We start from the raw sequence: 16,938 nt of genomic DNA, 5'->3' as shown, positions 1-16,938 counted from the left end.
TGTCACTTTGTGACATACTATAAGTATAGCCTTTGAATTCTAATCAAGTGGGCAAGATGTGAAGCAACATAAAAACACTGCATAAAAGCAGCCCTTAAATGACAGTCAAATACTTAAATCTTACATGCAGAACAAATCTAGAATGTTTTATTTATGTTTACATATGTTATCAGTGGCTGGACATGCCGTCAGGTTAAATTAATACATCGCATGGAATTGGAAGTTGAGATGGGTTGTGGGCAAGAGTATGAAACACACGATTTAGACACCCGGTGTTAATCTGAAGTAGGTTGGTGCTTCATTGATGTCAAGTTTTTCTTTCCTGCCAACAGAAATAAGTGCATGTGCCAGCTACAGCCATGTATGATGAATTCTCAATTTAAAGAATAAAAAGGCAAACTGCTAATAATTATTAATGACTACTGAAACTGAAGAAACTTGTATATGGTATGTTTTTGTATTTATTCTTCTGCTTTTGTATCAAAACCATTGATATATATTTCGTTTCACCTCTAATAGAAATGCATACCAAATTTCATGAAGATATCTCCAACAGTGCCAAAATTATTAAACAACAAGAGTAAGAAAGATGGATTTCGATTTTATTTAAAGAATGGAGATGGCTTTTAAAGTCCTTATCAGAAGGCTTAGTCTTTTACATGACATCTTGTCTGTCTGTGATATGAAAGGAAATAGGGAGTGTAAATACAATTTCATATATAGGGACATACATGGTTCCCATGCTTTTCTAAGTATAAATTTCCAGGTCTTTTCCAGGATTTTTCCAGGATGAAATTAATTTTTTCATGGTTAACAAATGACCATTACTGCATGGAATTAAACAACATTTTGGATTATAAAAATATGCATTTTCCGTATCTGAAGATGTTTCTATTTCAAGACTCCAAAACATATATGTCAGAAAAGATGATTATGTAGAAAACCAGAAAATGAGTCACACAAAACAATTTGACTATATTCCCATAAATTGGCATGTAAAGCCATTTCATTGTACAATATATAAATTATAGCTTTACTTTGCTGACCTATATTATGTTGCTACGTGGAAACAACATAATGAGCATAAGTTATTTTGTTTTCTTTCAAACTTTTAATTCTAAAGAATTCAAGAGCAATATGTGTGCATGTCATACAAAGTAAACATTTCCTATCACAGTATGAAATAACCCAATAAATGCAAAGGATTAGAATCTTATCTTGTAACGAAAGTTTAACCCTGAAATTGTGTGTGCCAATAAAATCTCAAACAAGATTTTTCAACCAACCTAAACTCCTTAAGACGATTTGATTAAAAATTCCATCATTTAAAGACATTTACAAAAGGATTGATTTAAATTTCGACAAGAAACCTTCAAAATTAAATACTGTTGTATAAACAAGGACTGAATTGTCTGTAAAATCAACTTGTCTTCGTGTAGTTCAATAAACCAGTCCCCAGGCCTATATTGATACATGGGCTCTTATCATTTCTTAATATATAATAAAAGGGACGACAATTTCCAATTTCTCCTGCATTCCATTTAAGATCTGAAACCAATGCTTCAAACTACATGTCACTGTGTAATAGTTTTGCACGAAAGTTCAGCTCAGATATTCAAATGTTTTCAAATCCAGGTTTCAGCAGAATATTCCAACCCCATTTTTCACATTTAGGCATTTTGGATGGAGTGTGGAATTACATATCAAATCTCAATTTTAATTATATTAAATGAAAGTTTAATACCTTTTGTAAAAACCAGAAAGAACATATAATTTTCAACATATTTATTTCAAGAACAAGAAGAACAAACTTGGCCAGTCTGATTCATCAAGCAGAGTAGATTGGTTCCCTGCTTCTTATGTTCGCTACGTGACAGAGCACACATGTCAATGTGGTAGTCACGTGATACAACAAAGCTCTGAAGTTACTCTCAGAATGAATATAAATTTCGTGCTCTTTCATTTTTGCATTTTTATATCAAGCAGCATATGACTTTTACTTAATATTTTTTCTACAATATTTGCAAACAACGGTTGTGAGATTCTGTGTGCTTTTGCGAAATGCTATTGAAATCGCTAGTACCAGCTCAAGTTTCATCAACACATTAGTTTCATTGTCTTTCAGCAGATTAAATACATAACGATTTTAATGCTCTCACAATTTCGGACGCTGGAGAAAATTTACGCACACATTTTGTTGTCGTGCGTTTTTTTGACGCAAGGGATTCGCATAATGCAATCAGGATTTATTTAATATCCAATGCGTTGGATGAAGGGTGGCATCATGTATACTTCGCGAATAGACATTGACTGGTTCCCCGCTTTGTTTACTCCCCGTGTTGGGCTCCTCTATAAGGAACCAGACTAGCATAGGCAATGTTATGACAGAGTAGCTTCCCCATATCTCGCGAGCTCCCACGTGATTTCCATTGAGCTCAGCAAGAGTCATCTTGATGTTTAACCTCAATACTTGCTGCACTAGAAAGCGATCTCCAGATTAAAACATCGTGCACTAAAAATCATTAGCGAAGAAAGTGAAAGAAGCAGAACACAAAAGAGTAACTGTGGATCTAACTTTAATGAAAAATGGAGAAAATAATTCCCTTGACTGGAATATGGCACATCCATTAGGATTACCGTAGCTACGATGTCATAGCCTTAACTTGATTTGTTGTGGCTGTCCACGAGGTACGAGTAAGGGTCCTAATATTAGTACTAGGATTAACGGTGTGACTTATGATAGCGCGATTGCGAAGACTGCATAAGTGAATCATCCTTTCGTGACAGGATTTAAGAATTGTAACAAATCTGCCCTCGTTCATCACAAGATATATGGAGAACACATTATAACCCAAAACATTCTTTCACAACATAGAAATCAGTAAACTTGCAGAGACAAATGCGTTTATTTGGATTACATTGTCGGGGGGGTGGGGGATTGCAGATTTTGTTGGTTTTTAATTTTGCTGTAATGAAATAAAGACCTTAAAGTTCAAGTGTAACTTATCAGAAACAAGATGAATCATTAGCCTTCTTGATTTTTGGATAAATTTGGTCCGGGATGAAGTATAATGAAACCGATGACAGTACACAATTTATGACAGGCAGTAAATTGTCATTCGGTTATAAAGATTTATTAGGCTTTTTGTATTGGCTTGTATGTAATATGTTGGTCTATAATACTGCTTCGAAAAGATTATAAGGAGACTGTTTAAAAAATGATTTTAAAAGAAAAACGAACTAATAAAATTACTTTTTGAATGGACAATGCATTTGTTTGTTAAATTTAATTGTGCATGTTGGTTTATTGGTATGTTTAGAGAGAGAGAGAGAGAGCATATGGTGTGCAAGTTGCAATATCCTATTTCAAGCTGAAAAAGTACGAGTTGGATGAAAATTTGTCAGTATATTTTTTACCCCCACATTTTTTATTTGACCCCCAGTTCTGACACCAAAGGTTAATTTTACCCTCAGTTTTACACCCCTGGGGGATACACTGGTTTTAACAATACTGAACACTCTCTCTCACTCAGCATTAGAATGGTAAAGAACCAATATTCTTTTCATAACCTGACAAAGAAAAGGAAATTTATATCTTCAGTAAGTAATTGGGTATTTTAGCTGGGAAGTAAGATGAAAAAAAATCAACTCTGTCTGCATGAAGTACATTTTCAGTTAGAGTGCCAACTTGATACTTCAGGAGTTCTCCTTCTAATGTACCAACAGCCTTTCCTGCAGCATGATGCATCAAATAGCATAGACAACCTGATATGTACAATGATGGAGACATTTTTTCAAAATACAGAATGCAGCTCCCTTATGATTTCTAGTCATCACTGATGCCGTATCAGCTATAAAAAACCACAGTTCTGCCAACTTATGTTCATTCAAGGAATTAAAAAAATGTTTTCTCCAATGGAATTTGCTATTAATTCTGGTAATGAAAGAACACTCTGACTTCGCCCTTTTCGTTGTCGCAGTCTCTTACACAGACTGGGTACAACTTTTTGTCACTGTCATAATCACTTATCCTGTCTGTCAATACTAAACAGCCCATGATTTCTGCAATTTTAAGTGAAGTGTCTTCTGCTAAACACCTAATTAGACGATTTTGTTTTTACACATGCATATTTTCCACAATTTTGAAATCAGGAAACATTCGTTTGAACAAAGGAACAATGTAGTCATTTACTGCTAGGGGTAGTCCATGTTCGATTAAGAACTTGGTAGAAAATGCCTCTGCACTTATAAAATTTGTGCCCACAACTTAGTTCTGCTGTAAAAAGAAATTACCTTAGTAATGGAGTTAGTAAAACAAGTTAATTCAAGGTTTCTTTGTTTTACAACCATGACCAATATTAAAATCCTTTCAACGCAGCCTGCAAGATGTGTGAAGCTGCCCTAGAATGGAACACTGTACTGTGTAATTCATGTATTCATCTCTGAATTGGTTTTTCGTCTGTTCCTAATCCATCTGTGAAATTATTTTCAAGATATTTTTGCTCTAACACATGCATCAACTAGAATAAATCTGACTTGACATTTAGCACCAAATACCTACAGACTGGTTCTGTACCAGATATGAATTAGAACAAAGAAACTGAGCAAAGATTAAAAGTTAGAAAACCAGACTGTTCTCTCCTAAGCCATACAGCTACTATAAATAGAAACCAGCCTGTTTCTTGGAAATAGGACAACTGCTATAAATAGAATACTGTTAGGAAAGTCTTTGGACAAGTGTACTCTTATGTCTATTCTAGAATATGGTCAGTGAGATTAATGGGATGTTAATAAAAATGAGAATGCAAATTATAATTTTTTTCTTCTGAGGGGGATATATCGAAAATGCATAATCCGAATACAGTTATGCGTAAGGCATAATTTAGTGACAAAAAAGGAGTAATGAGAATGCCAAAAGAGTAATGGTTGGCATGTGTGTATATGTATTGCATTACTGCTATTCAAATGTGTCATCAAGGGCTACGACTTCTGTAAATAATGACTTTGGATGATGGAAATCCAATTCATTCAAGGTGTTAATATTAGAATGACAAATTTGGTAAAACAATCTAGTAAAGTTATCATACAAACACCAAAATTTGGACAGCCAGTCATATGGACGTGATTACTGTCTGGTTCTACCTACAGCACTGTGTGTGACCCTAATTATCTGTCCATAATCATGCATTTAGTGTGGCCCTAATTATCTGTCCATAATCATGCATTTAGTGTGGCCCTAATTATCTGTCCATAATCATGCATTAAGTGTGGCCCTAATTATCTGTCCATAATCATGCATTGAGTGTGGCCCTAATTATCTGTCCATAATCATGCATTGAGTGTGGCCCTAATTAGCTGTCTATAATCATGCACTGAGTGTGGCCCTAATTAGCTGTCCATAATCATGCACTGAGTGTGGCCCTAATTAGCTGTCCATAATCATGCATTGAGTGTGGCCCTAATTAGCTGTTCATAATCATGCACTGAGTGTGGCCCTAATTAGCTGACCATAATCATGCATTTAGTGTGTCTCTTTTAGTCGTCCATAATCATGCATTTAGTGTGGCCCTAATTAGCTGTCCATAATCATGCATTGAGTGTGGCCCTAATTAGCTGTTCATAATCATGCATTAAGGTACTGGGCATGATGATATCAAAAGACAACTTACTGTAATTCAGTTCAGTGTCTGTAAAATACCCTCCGGCTTCAATTTCCTCTGGCAAATATTTCTTACGCCTGCACCTGCAACACAAGCAAGTGAAAAATACACAAATTCCTTTGGACTGGCAAGAAGGATTTAATTTTTTTAACAATGCACATTGTCAATCAATTAACAATGTTCAAGTTTTGTGCACTCATAAACTCTTTCAACAGTATGAACATACATAACGCAATGTTTTTTCTTTGTTCGTGCAACATTTATTATGTTTCTTTACCCTTTCAAGGTTTTGTCAAAACAGAAATGAAACTTGTAAATAGTGTAATATCTTTCTAATGCATAATACACAAGACCTAAGTGTTCCAGATCTTGCCAGTCGAGGAGAAGATGAAATACAAAGTGCTACTGGTGTCCTAAATTTAACAATAATTTTCTTAAGATTGCAAAGGAACAAATAACTGTCAGGTAACCAAAACAACTTTCACTCCATCTCAGCCAACCATCTCTGATACTCAGCACAGTATAAATTTTTTAAAAAAAATGCAACTCTTAACTCTTATTTTTCTATCGATGTGAAAAGAACCTGCAGTAAATGAAATATAAATTCAGAGTAACATTAAATCTTAACTAAATGATCTTAACTCTACCCATACATGCCAACACCTGGCAAGGAAAAAGTGTAATCCAAGTGGACTAAAAGAGCAATCCGAGCAAAAAAAGAGTAATCCACATATAACATGATACAAATTCAATGAGCATATGTACAAAATGATTTATTTATCCCTCTGGAATTTTAACATCAATTACTGTTTCAAGTTTTTGTATATAACACTTTGAGCTTTAAAAAGCAACTGACTCTCATTTCAAAACACGTACCAGCTGAAATTATGAATGTTCTGCACACCAGTAAAGCACTATGTGCTGGGTTACAGAGCCTGGATCTGAATTCAGTTTTATTTTTGTGAACAATACTGAACAATCTCTCTCAGTCAGCATTAGAATGGTCAAGAAACAAAATTCCTTTCAAACCCTGACAAAGAGGAGGAAATTTATATCTTACAGCTACTGGGTCTTTTAGCTGGGAAATAAGATGAAAAAAATCAACTCTATCCATGTGAAGTACATTTCAGGTAGAGTGGAGTGCGAACTTGATACTTCAGCAGTTCTTCTAATTTATCAGCAGCTTTTCCTGCAACATGGTGCATCATATGACAACCTGATATGTACAATGATGGGGACATTTTTCAAAATATATTATGTAACTCCTTTATGAATTTCAGTCATCACTGATGCAGCGTCAGCTGAAAACCCCATACAGTTCTGCCAACATATTCAAAGCATTATCAAGCAAATAAAAAATTGTTTTCTCCATTGGAATCTACTGTTAATTCTGGTAATGAAAGAAAAGCACTCTGACTTCGCCCTTTCGTTGTCAATGTCTCTTACACAGACTGGTTACAACTTTTTATCACAATCACTACTCCTGTCTGTTGCAATACTGAACGGCCCAATTTTCATGGCTTCTGCAATTTTAAGTCTGCATCTGCATTTACAAAATTCGTGTCCACAATTTAGTTCTGCTGTATAAAAAGAAGCTACCTCAGTACTGGAGTTAGTAAACGAGCTAATTCAATGTTTCTTGTTTCACCACCATGACCAGTATTCTAACCCTTTGCATGCAGCCTGCAAGGGGCAAGAAAATCCCTAAAATGGAATGCTGGATTGTTGAACTCACGTATTCGTCTCTGAATCAATTTTTCGTCTTTTCCTAATCCATCTGTGAAATTATTTGAAAAATATTTTTGCTCTAAAACGCATCAACTAAAATAAATCTGACTTTTACCACCAAATACCTACAGACTGGTTCTGTTCTGAATTAGAGCAAAGAATCTGCGAGCAAAGATTAAAAGTTAGAAAACCAGTCTGTTCTCTCCTAAGCTATACAGCTGCTATAAATAGAAACTGAGGTCAAAAGTCAAAAGTAGAAACCAGCTTGCTTCTTGAAGTAGGGCAACTGGTATAAATAGAACATAATACTGTTAGGAAAGTGCATGCAAGTCTTCGGACAAGCATACTCTAATGTCGTAGTTACATAGAAGCCGTCTTTTCTAAAATATGGTCTGTGGGATTAATGGGATGTTAATAAAAAAATGAGAAAGCAAATTATTAATTTTTTTGGAGGACGATATACAGAAAATACGTAACCCAAACAGTTACGTATAAGGCTTAATTTAGTGGAAAAAAGCATAATGATTACGCCAAAAGCATAATGGTTGGCATGTATGCTTACCTGAAAGTAGGTAACATCAACCTACTCATGCTAGCAATAATTAGTAACTTCAGCAACAATGCAACCTTGGGGTTGGGAAAACATGTTCAACAGGCAGAACCTAGACTGTGACTTGGTTTCATCTGTTAATTTACATCATAGGGTGTGGCTTTAAAAATCACATATCTGTCACGTGTCCTAGAGGAAGTTACCCATGCATACTTTGGTTTTCATGGCTGTAGCTGCTAAAGTGTTAAACTGCAGAAATTCGTGGACACCAACACTAACTGCAATAACACAATTATGGCTGAAGCTGCTGGCAGGGTAACAAAAATGAAGCTGAATGTGTAAACCTGATTCCTACATCAATCAGAACAACAGCTATGTGCAAACATGGACACCAAAAATGTGTAAACCAATTTGAGTAACAACAAAATGCATTAACTTGGAATGTGATACCAACTGGAATAACACCATTACTGCAAGACTTCTTATTTTCTGCGAACAGCCATTTCCCTAGTCAAATGTTATTAACTAGATGGCAAATACAAGCAATGCTAACAATCTATTAATAACCAAATTTGAGTAATGGTGAGTAACTATTCAGATAAATATAACCGAACCCCTCCTGTATCCCACCCCTACCAATTTATGATTAATAACGTGTGAATTGCAGAAAAGAACTTGCACGAGTACAAGACCACTTCTTACTTTTCAACTGTTGAATGCTGAAACCATCTTTCATATTTTTCACATTTTTTCTTCTTCAAATTAGTTATTGTTACAGCCATTTTCATTTTATAAAACCTTCTGTGAAAACCCCAGGTCAATCCGTTTAGGAGGAGTACTGAAAACAAGATCTTCTCAACAGCAGCCACAAGGACCTTCAAAGCCACATCATCTTCATTTGAACAAACTAGAAATCAGAAGAAGTCTAGGTGAAAATCGACATTGATATGACTTTCCAATCAGGAGCAGCCATGTCAAGATTTTCAAAATGGCTGCCATCATGGCCATATTGGTTTCAGATTTAATTTAGGACTATCTAGACATAAGAAATCTTTCAGTAAAAACACAATGTTTAGATAACCATTCATTCAAGAGATGTTATGTTGTGAGTAGCGGGCGAGTAACAGGACTAATTCTATTAAATGTCCTTCCTGGCAAATGGGATCATCAATCTCTTCTTTATTGTTTTAGAGGAGAGTGGCAGATGAACTCAGTTTTGGTTGGCATCAACTGAGGAACTGAGCACATCCTGTGCCTGTCATATCCAGCACATCTTGAAACCAAGGCAAGCATGATACTCAAGGGAAATTACTCGCTACTAAGTAAAGACAGGTTCCCAAATTGTGTATGAAAGAGAGAGAGAGATGCCTTTTTCAATTCTGTTCTCAAGCAAACCCGAACTCTCCATCACCACATGGACTGGACATTAAAATAGAGAAAGGAGATATCAGACAGATCACTGTTCCCTGTCTCCACGAAGATAATAATAAGCCAGTAACCTGTTGCTCAAAGGGTATGGTCTAGTGACAGGTGACTAGGGGTGAAAAGATTAATAAATATATTGATCCATTGATACTTTTTCCATGCTGATACCCATACTGATACAAGTGGTGAAGAACCAATACAAAACAATATTAACTCCATACAATTTTCTTTAATCTTCTGCAGCCTGAATTAGTTGTTTGCCATTTTACTTGTTGAGAATTGATCCAAGACAAATGTCAAAGGCAAAGGTAATCATTTGTCAGATTAATAAAAATATTGAAAACACACACATGCCTTCTACAAGTTAATATAATGTGGTTTGGACTCGCATGGTCTATAATCTCCCCACATTTCCATGCAAATTATTTCATCGTGTCAGCATTTTCAGCCACTAATAACATACATCAACATAAAGGAGATATTCCAGATTTGTTCATCATGTATGATTTAAATATTTTAATGGTCATTTATTAACCACTTTTACAAGCTTCCCTGTTGCTTTGTATCTTGTCTACTTAAAACACTTTCAAAACATTCGTACAATGCAAAACATAGGGCTTGCTGAGCAAGCTGAGTCTTGCATCTGATCAAATGAAATGGCATAAATAGATGAATTAAAATCACTGAAAAATAGGTGGTCTGTTTGGAAGTATATTTTTTAAAAATCTTTACAAGACAAAGAATGGCATACAAACAGATTATAAATCTATGTCTGTCTGTAACCTGCATACTGGAAATACATTACTGCCTGTCTGTAATCTGCATACTGGAATTACATTACTGTCTGTCTGTAACCTGCATACTGGAAATACATTACTGTCTGTCTGTAACCTGCATACTAGAAATACCTTACTGTCTCAGTCAAGTTACAACAAGCTTCTCACCTTTTCTCCTGAAGACTCCATCTTTTTTCCTTCATCACTAGTTATGGTATCCCTAAATTCTCTTGTTTCTATAACCTTGACCTTCTTTTCAGCATCATCTCTGTCTGCAATATTTCTTGTATAGAGCTGATGGCTCCACTTCATTGGCACCGTTTGCTGTAATCAGAAAGTTTAAACTGTAAATGTTCCATGATAATGTCAATTTTGAGATTTTATTCAACTTTTGACATAACCAATGAACTTGACCTTACATTGGTGACCACAGATACAAACAGATCCAAAAGGTCTAATACTGTTCACCTGACTTGCCAAACAAAACAGTTCACCTTTTCAGTAAGCTGGCTTACGCCAATTTTGCAAATTTACTCTATCCTGATCAAGATGCTTTCTAAAGATAATGGTATAATTATTATTCTCACCCATGTGCCTAAGAACCCTAGCTGATGTACCATATTTACTGGTTTATTTCTCATCTTGGTATGGTTGTTCAGCCAAAGTGTCCACATGCTACCCACAACATGTGTAGGAAGCACATTAAAAGTTAAAACTTTTCCTTATAAACAAAACGAGTTGTTACTTTCATATAACGTCCATTGATTCAAAGTAAGAATGCTTCAATACTATCCAATGTTTTTGTATTTATATCTCACACTTAGAATGTGCACTTCAGATTGAACAGTCACAATAATAATAATAATGTCTTTATTTAAAGAGGGTAACTCATTAAATAACTTGTCTCCCTTGAGGCCTTCTACACAAAAAGTATATGTAAATACAGCCCTCGTTAACATTTGAATTATGCTGTTTAAATACCAGTTCCATCATGGGACTGATACTACTGAGCGAAAAAGATTTCCAAGAATTCAAGGTAAGAACATTTCATAACTGTACCTGTTGAGTGTTGAAACCATCTGTGACAGTCTTCAATGACAGCAATCTTTTTAATTAGCTTCTGTGGTACACATATCACAGAGTTTTCGTAGTTTATATTAAATGAACTAAAAATGTGAACATAGTTTTGGGGATGCTCCCCCTGTGGGGTATCAAGCTGCAAACCTGATCAGGGGACCAGAGGGACAAAAGCCAATTGCTCCTGGTTGCCCTTATCATTAGTGGAGAAATGATTAATCGATACTTTATCCACATAATGACACCATATCAATATAAGATGTGAAGAATAAACACAAAATGATACTTGCTGTATATAAATTCTTATTAGTCACATGGCTTTTTATTCTTTACATTGAGAATTCATCTGAGACAGCTCTAGCAGGCACATTTATTCATTTCTGTCAGCATAAGGGGACCTGCATGATTTCTAATTCTACCCCCCTGCCCCCGATTGCATGTTCATTATTTTATTTTGAAAGCATGTCCAGCCAATGATAGCATATATAAGGGTGTAGAAGACATTCCAGATTCGTTCTCCATTTATGATGCAAGTAATTTACTGATCATTTAATGACCACTTGTGTGTTAATTTATACATACTAATTTCCTTTTCTACAGACAGAAATGACTAATATGGTTTCATGCTGTGCATACAAATGGTCTGGTGGCCAAGACAAGTCCAGCACCCAATCATATGGAGGAGCCTGAAGAGGCCTAAAGTGTATGTGCATTTATTCAATCAAACAAAATTAAATATGAATGGTTCGTATAAAATTTAAAACGTAAACTGATAAACCAAGTCTGTTCAAACCTGATTATTGAATGCTTTGCACCCTTAAAATCGCATCATAAAACATCCAGACAAAAATTATTGACCGCTACGAACTTTTACAATGGTAGGGCTAAAACATAAATGTGCGGTTCTGAAAAATAGGGAGAAAATGTAGGGTATGAATTTAGGTACGGATATTTTTTAAAAAATGTTATCCAGATCTTGTGTCTTCACATGATATCTTCTGCTGTAAACTCGATGTGGGAAATACTTCAGAGTTAATGTCAGCAATACTACTAATTACAATTAAATGTTTAATTACATTTGAGCTTGATGTGTCTGTTTGCCGTTAGTTTCAAAGTTAATATTTTATTTCTAATTAGCTATAAAACTATTGCCATGCCTTTAGTTGCTTTACCATTGTGTACTGTATACTCAATCCAATACAGCCTTTAATATTAAGCACACTATTCAACACTACTAGCATACATAACCTCTGATCCGTAACCACATGCTATCTAGCTGTGTAACATAACTGTATGATAAACGGTTTTGTTCTAATTAGTTCCTCCAAGCATAATGAAAACTGGACGTTCTAATTAGTGCAAGAGATAAACAGAAAAAGGTCTGCACATGACATGATGTATAGCTCCTGTGATATCAGCCATGAGTCTGCTCTGATTAGCATACATTTTCAATACATATTTCAATTTATGATGATTTGTACACCTCATCTTCCTTAGTCAAGTTTAATTATGTAAGATTTCATTCACAGATTAAAGTAAATACTGATGCATTTTAAAAGAGCTAATTTCAGTAGCAAAGAAGTTTGCAGAAAGCTATCCATTTCTAAACGCCATTAACGTCATAATCTGTTGCAGGATGAATGAACATATAATAATTTTATTTACAAATAAATATTACTAAATCTTATTTTGGAACGACAGTTTAATAGTTATTTAATATCATACATTGGCAGATTATTGGGTTCTGTGTACAAGTAGAACTAAAAAATTGTTAATTTGACACTTCATGCATATCAGACTGAGTAAGAAAGACAACAATATATCACAATATTAAATCTACTCAAGATGTTAAAACCTGAAACAAATGTTGACATGCAAAGGAAAAAATTAGAAACAGAATTTCTGCATTATATTATCCTTATTTCTTATCAGTGGGATATTTATTTCCAGTGGATGGATATTGTCTGCACTTCATATACTTATTATATCCAATAGATGTCACCAGGACAAAGCACTCAAATGTCTGCTTGATTCACCAAAGCGTAGATGGGATTGGCTAGCGGTGGCATATCAGATCTGTATTATTTTTTGTACTTAAGATCTGCTAAACAGAGTTAGATATCTTTAGTAAAAGCACCATGTTGATATAGCCATCAATCCAGGTTTATAACAATATTTTCTGTTGTTGTTGTAGTGTTTAATGCCATTTTTTCTGCACAAGATAGGCTATACATGGCATCCAGTATAACTGGCGGAGGAAGAACCCTGGAAAACCCCAGGAAGAACACTTGACCCACGAGAACCTACTGGCAGGCTTTCTCACATACCCACGTTAGCCGAGTCTGAGACTCGAACCCACACAGACAGAGGTGAGATGGCAGTGATCCGGAACAGTGAGTGCTTTAGAACACTCAGGGCCCCCGGTTTATAACAATAACATAATTTTCAAGCAGGACAATTTAAGACCAACTAGATCATTGCATGATGAATGTATGTGAGTAAAATTTCATTGCAATACTCCACGTTGTCTGGCAGTATTGATAACAAATTTGTACAAAAGGACAGACACATATCATCCCACAAGCTCTTCTGCTACATGACCAACAAAGATCGACCAATGATCTCAAGACAGTGAATAACAAACCAATTGAGGTCACTGAGGTGGTGAAGAAATTCACATGCAATGTAAGCAAAGTGACTACAGGCATCAACTCAAAAAGGCGGCAACCAGGATCAACAAAGTCAATCAAACCTTCAGCATCATGAAATACAGATGGAAGCCCATACAAATTGGACTCATGACCAATCTGAAAATTTACTGAAGCATGTACTCAGAGAGCTGCTGTCCAGCTCAGAAAGATGAAAGCTAACACTTGTGATGGCAAAAAAAGTCTGAAATCTTCCGAAACAAGTATGAGGAAAATTCCCTTGAATTTTCCTGCCAAAAAAATATATATATATAAAGATATATAACAAAGAAAAGAATCAATTTCTCTTATTCACATCGTGAAGAAAAGATGGTGATGCCTGGGACATGTATGCAAAATGTGATGGTGATGCCTGGGACATGTATTCAAAATGTGATGGTGATGCCTGGGACATGAATGCAAAATGTGATGGTGATGCCTGGGACATGTATGCAAAATGTAATGGTGATGCCTGGGACATGTATTCAAAATGTAATGGTGATGCCTGGGACATGTATGCAAAATGTGATGGTGATGCCTGGGACATGTATGCAAAATGTAATGGTGATGCCTGGGACATGTATTCAAAATGTGATGGTGATGCCTGGGACATGTATGCAGAATGTGATGGTGATGCCTGGGACATGTATGCAAAATGTGATGGTGATGCCTGGGACATGTATGCAAAATGTGATGGTGATGCCTGGGACATGTATGCAAAATGTAATGGTGATGCCTGGGACATGTATGCAGAATGTGATGGTGATGCCTGGGTCATGTATGCAAAATGTAATGGTGATGCCTGGGACATGTATTCAAAATGTGATGGTGATGCCTGGGACATGTATGCAGAATGTGATGGTGATGCCTGGGACATGTATGCAAAATGTGATGGTGATGCCTGGGACATGTATGCAAAATGTGATGGTGATGCCTGGGACATGTATGCAAAATGTAATGGTGATGCCTGGGGCATGTATGCAGAATGTGATGGTGATGCCTGGGTCATGTATGCAAAATGTCACCACATACACTTCCCATGACAGCACTCCAACCCAAGAAGCCATAATGGACCAAGATTAAGGAACGTGTCCTGACATGGAACACTATCACTGTAGGTGTAGGACAACAGACCCTCAACGCAGCATATGCCATCCGAGACATAATGAGGCATTATCAAAGTCTATAGTGAATGCAGAGAAATCAATAGGACTAATCATTTGATACAAGCATGTTTTACTTTGAAACACAGTTACAACAGAAATTTTGCATGTTTTGTCATTAGAATTATCAGTCACCTTGAAATCAACACCATGCGTCAATCTAATCTTTTGAAAGCAATCTTAAGCCAGCCCGACAGCATAATGATTAGGGAGAAGTCTACTTGATAATGCCCATGGCTATGCTTTAACTTTGAAGTCAATGAATCTTTTTGTACTTCCATATATTATGTCAAGCTGCAATTTAAATAACTATTTGTCAAAACTTGCTTCAAGTAACTAGTATATACATTATTACATTTTCAAAAGGAAATACAAGACTGACCATGACAGTGTACTGTGTGAAACAAAAAGATCAATCAAACTAAAAGGTATTTATGTAACATGGGAACAGGCCATCCAATTTCTGAATGCTGATATCCAAAGAATGACACTGACAGCAACAATGCAGCTTTTGATACAAATGTCTTGCCTCCAAAATCAATACCTGATTTGTGATGTTCTAGTCTTGCCTTAAAGCCATTCGGCTTTTGACATCCTTCATTCTTCTGATTCAGGATGAACCACAAGTCCTTACATCTGAAAAAAGAATTCAAAATGATTTATGAACTGGGAAAATGATATAACTTATTATAAATCACTAATTCAAACAATGTTATGATGTTTTAAATACTGATACCAGTGTTTCCCCTTTACGCACATTTGTGTGTCAGGGGCACACGCTGGAGAAAACTGATGCACACATTTTGTTGCGTGCGTTTTTTTGATGCAAAGGATTTTCATAATATGATCAGGATTTATTTAATACCCAATGTATTGGACGATGGATGGTATCATATATACTTAGAGTATAGGCACTGACTGGTTCCCTGGTTTGTTTGCTCCCTGCCTTGCTCTCTTCTATTCGTATAGCAAAGTGCAACGCAGGGAACATATAAAACAATGAACCAGACTAGCACAGGCAATGTTATGATGGAGTAGCTTCCCCTAATTTCACGAGCTTCTCCGATTTCCATTGAGCTCAGCAAGCTGTCATCTAGATGTTTAACCTCAAGGCTTGTTGCACTAGAAAGTGATCTCCAGATTAAAACGTCATGCACTAAAAAGCATTAGCGAAGAAAGTGAAAGAAGCAGGACACAAAAGAGTAACTATGGATCTAACTTTAATGAAAAATGGAAAAAATAATTCCCTTGACTGGAATATGGCACATTCATTATGATTACCGGTGTGACTTCTGATTGCGTGATTCCAAAAGTGAATAATCCTTTGGTGACAAGATTTTAGAATTTTTAAAAATCTGCCATCTTTCGCCATAAAATATCTGGAGAACACATTATAACCTAAGACATTATTTCACAACAAAGAAATCAGTAAACTTGCAGAGACAAATGCATTATTTGGATTACAAAGTCAGCGGGTCATTGCAGATTTTGTTGGTTTTTAACTTTTGCTGCAATAAAAGAAAGATCTTAAAGTTCAAGTGTAACTGATTAGAAAGAAGATGAATCATTATCCTCCTTGATATTTGGATAAATGTGTTCTACGACGAAGAACAATGAAACCTATGATAGTACAAATTTTATAAAAGGCAGTAAATTAACTCCCATTTGGTTAAAAAGATTTATTTGGCTTTTTGTATTGGCTTATATGCAATGTGTTGGGCTATAATATTGCTTGAGGAGACTGTTAAAAGACTTTAAAAGAAAAATGAACAAATAAAATTATTCTTTAAAAGGAAAATGCATTTGTTTGTTAATTGTGCATGTTGGTGTATTTGTATGTTTAGAGAAAGAGAGAGAGTATGTTGTGCAAGT

At 35.6% G+C, this 16,938-nt stretch overlaps 1 protein-coding gene across 1 annotated transcript in view; it reads right to left on the bottom strand.

The window, feature by feature from the left end:
- LOC149769595 (uncharacterized) overlaps positions 1 to 16,938 on the bottom strand; it is a 137,227-nt gene that overhangs the window by 116,243 nt on the left and 4,046 nt on the right. Inside the window, exons 2-4 of the mRNA XM_089949829.1 lie at positions 15,611 to 15,702; positions 10,308 to 10,463; positions 5,670 to 5,743 (exon numbers count right to left, since the gene is read on the bottom strand). Coding sequence (XP_089805955.1) covers positions 5,670 to 5,743; positions 10,308 to 10,342 — 109 coding nt within the window. The 5' untranslated portion in view covers positions 10,343 to 10,463; positions 15,611 to 15,702. The remainder of the gene's footprint in view (positions 1 to 5,669; positions 5,744 to 10,307; positions 10,464 to 15,610; positions 15,703 to 16,938) is intronic.

This window comes from Sinohyriopsis cumingii, unplaced genomic scaffold (genome assembly GCF_028554795.1).
Source record: "Sinohyriopsis cumingii isolate HCF-2022 unplaced genomic scaffold, ASM2855479v2 utg003568l, whole genome shotgun sequence".
Lineage (NCBI taxonomy): Eukaryota > Metazoa > Mollusca > Bivalvia > Unionida > Unionidae > Sinohyriopsis > Sinohyriopsis cumingii.
The sequence above is the reverse complement of the archived record's forward strand: the minus strand, read 5'-3'. Positions and strand labels throughout refer to the sequence as shown.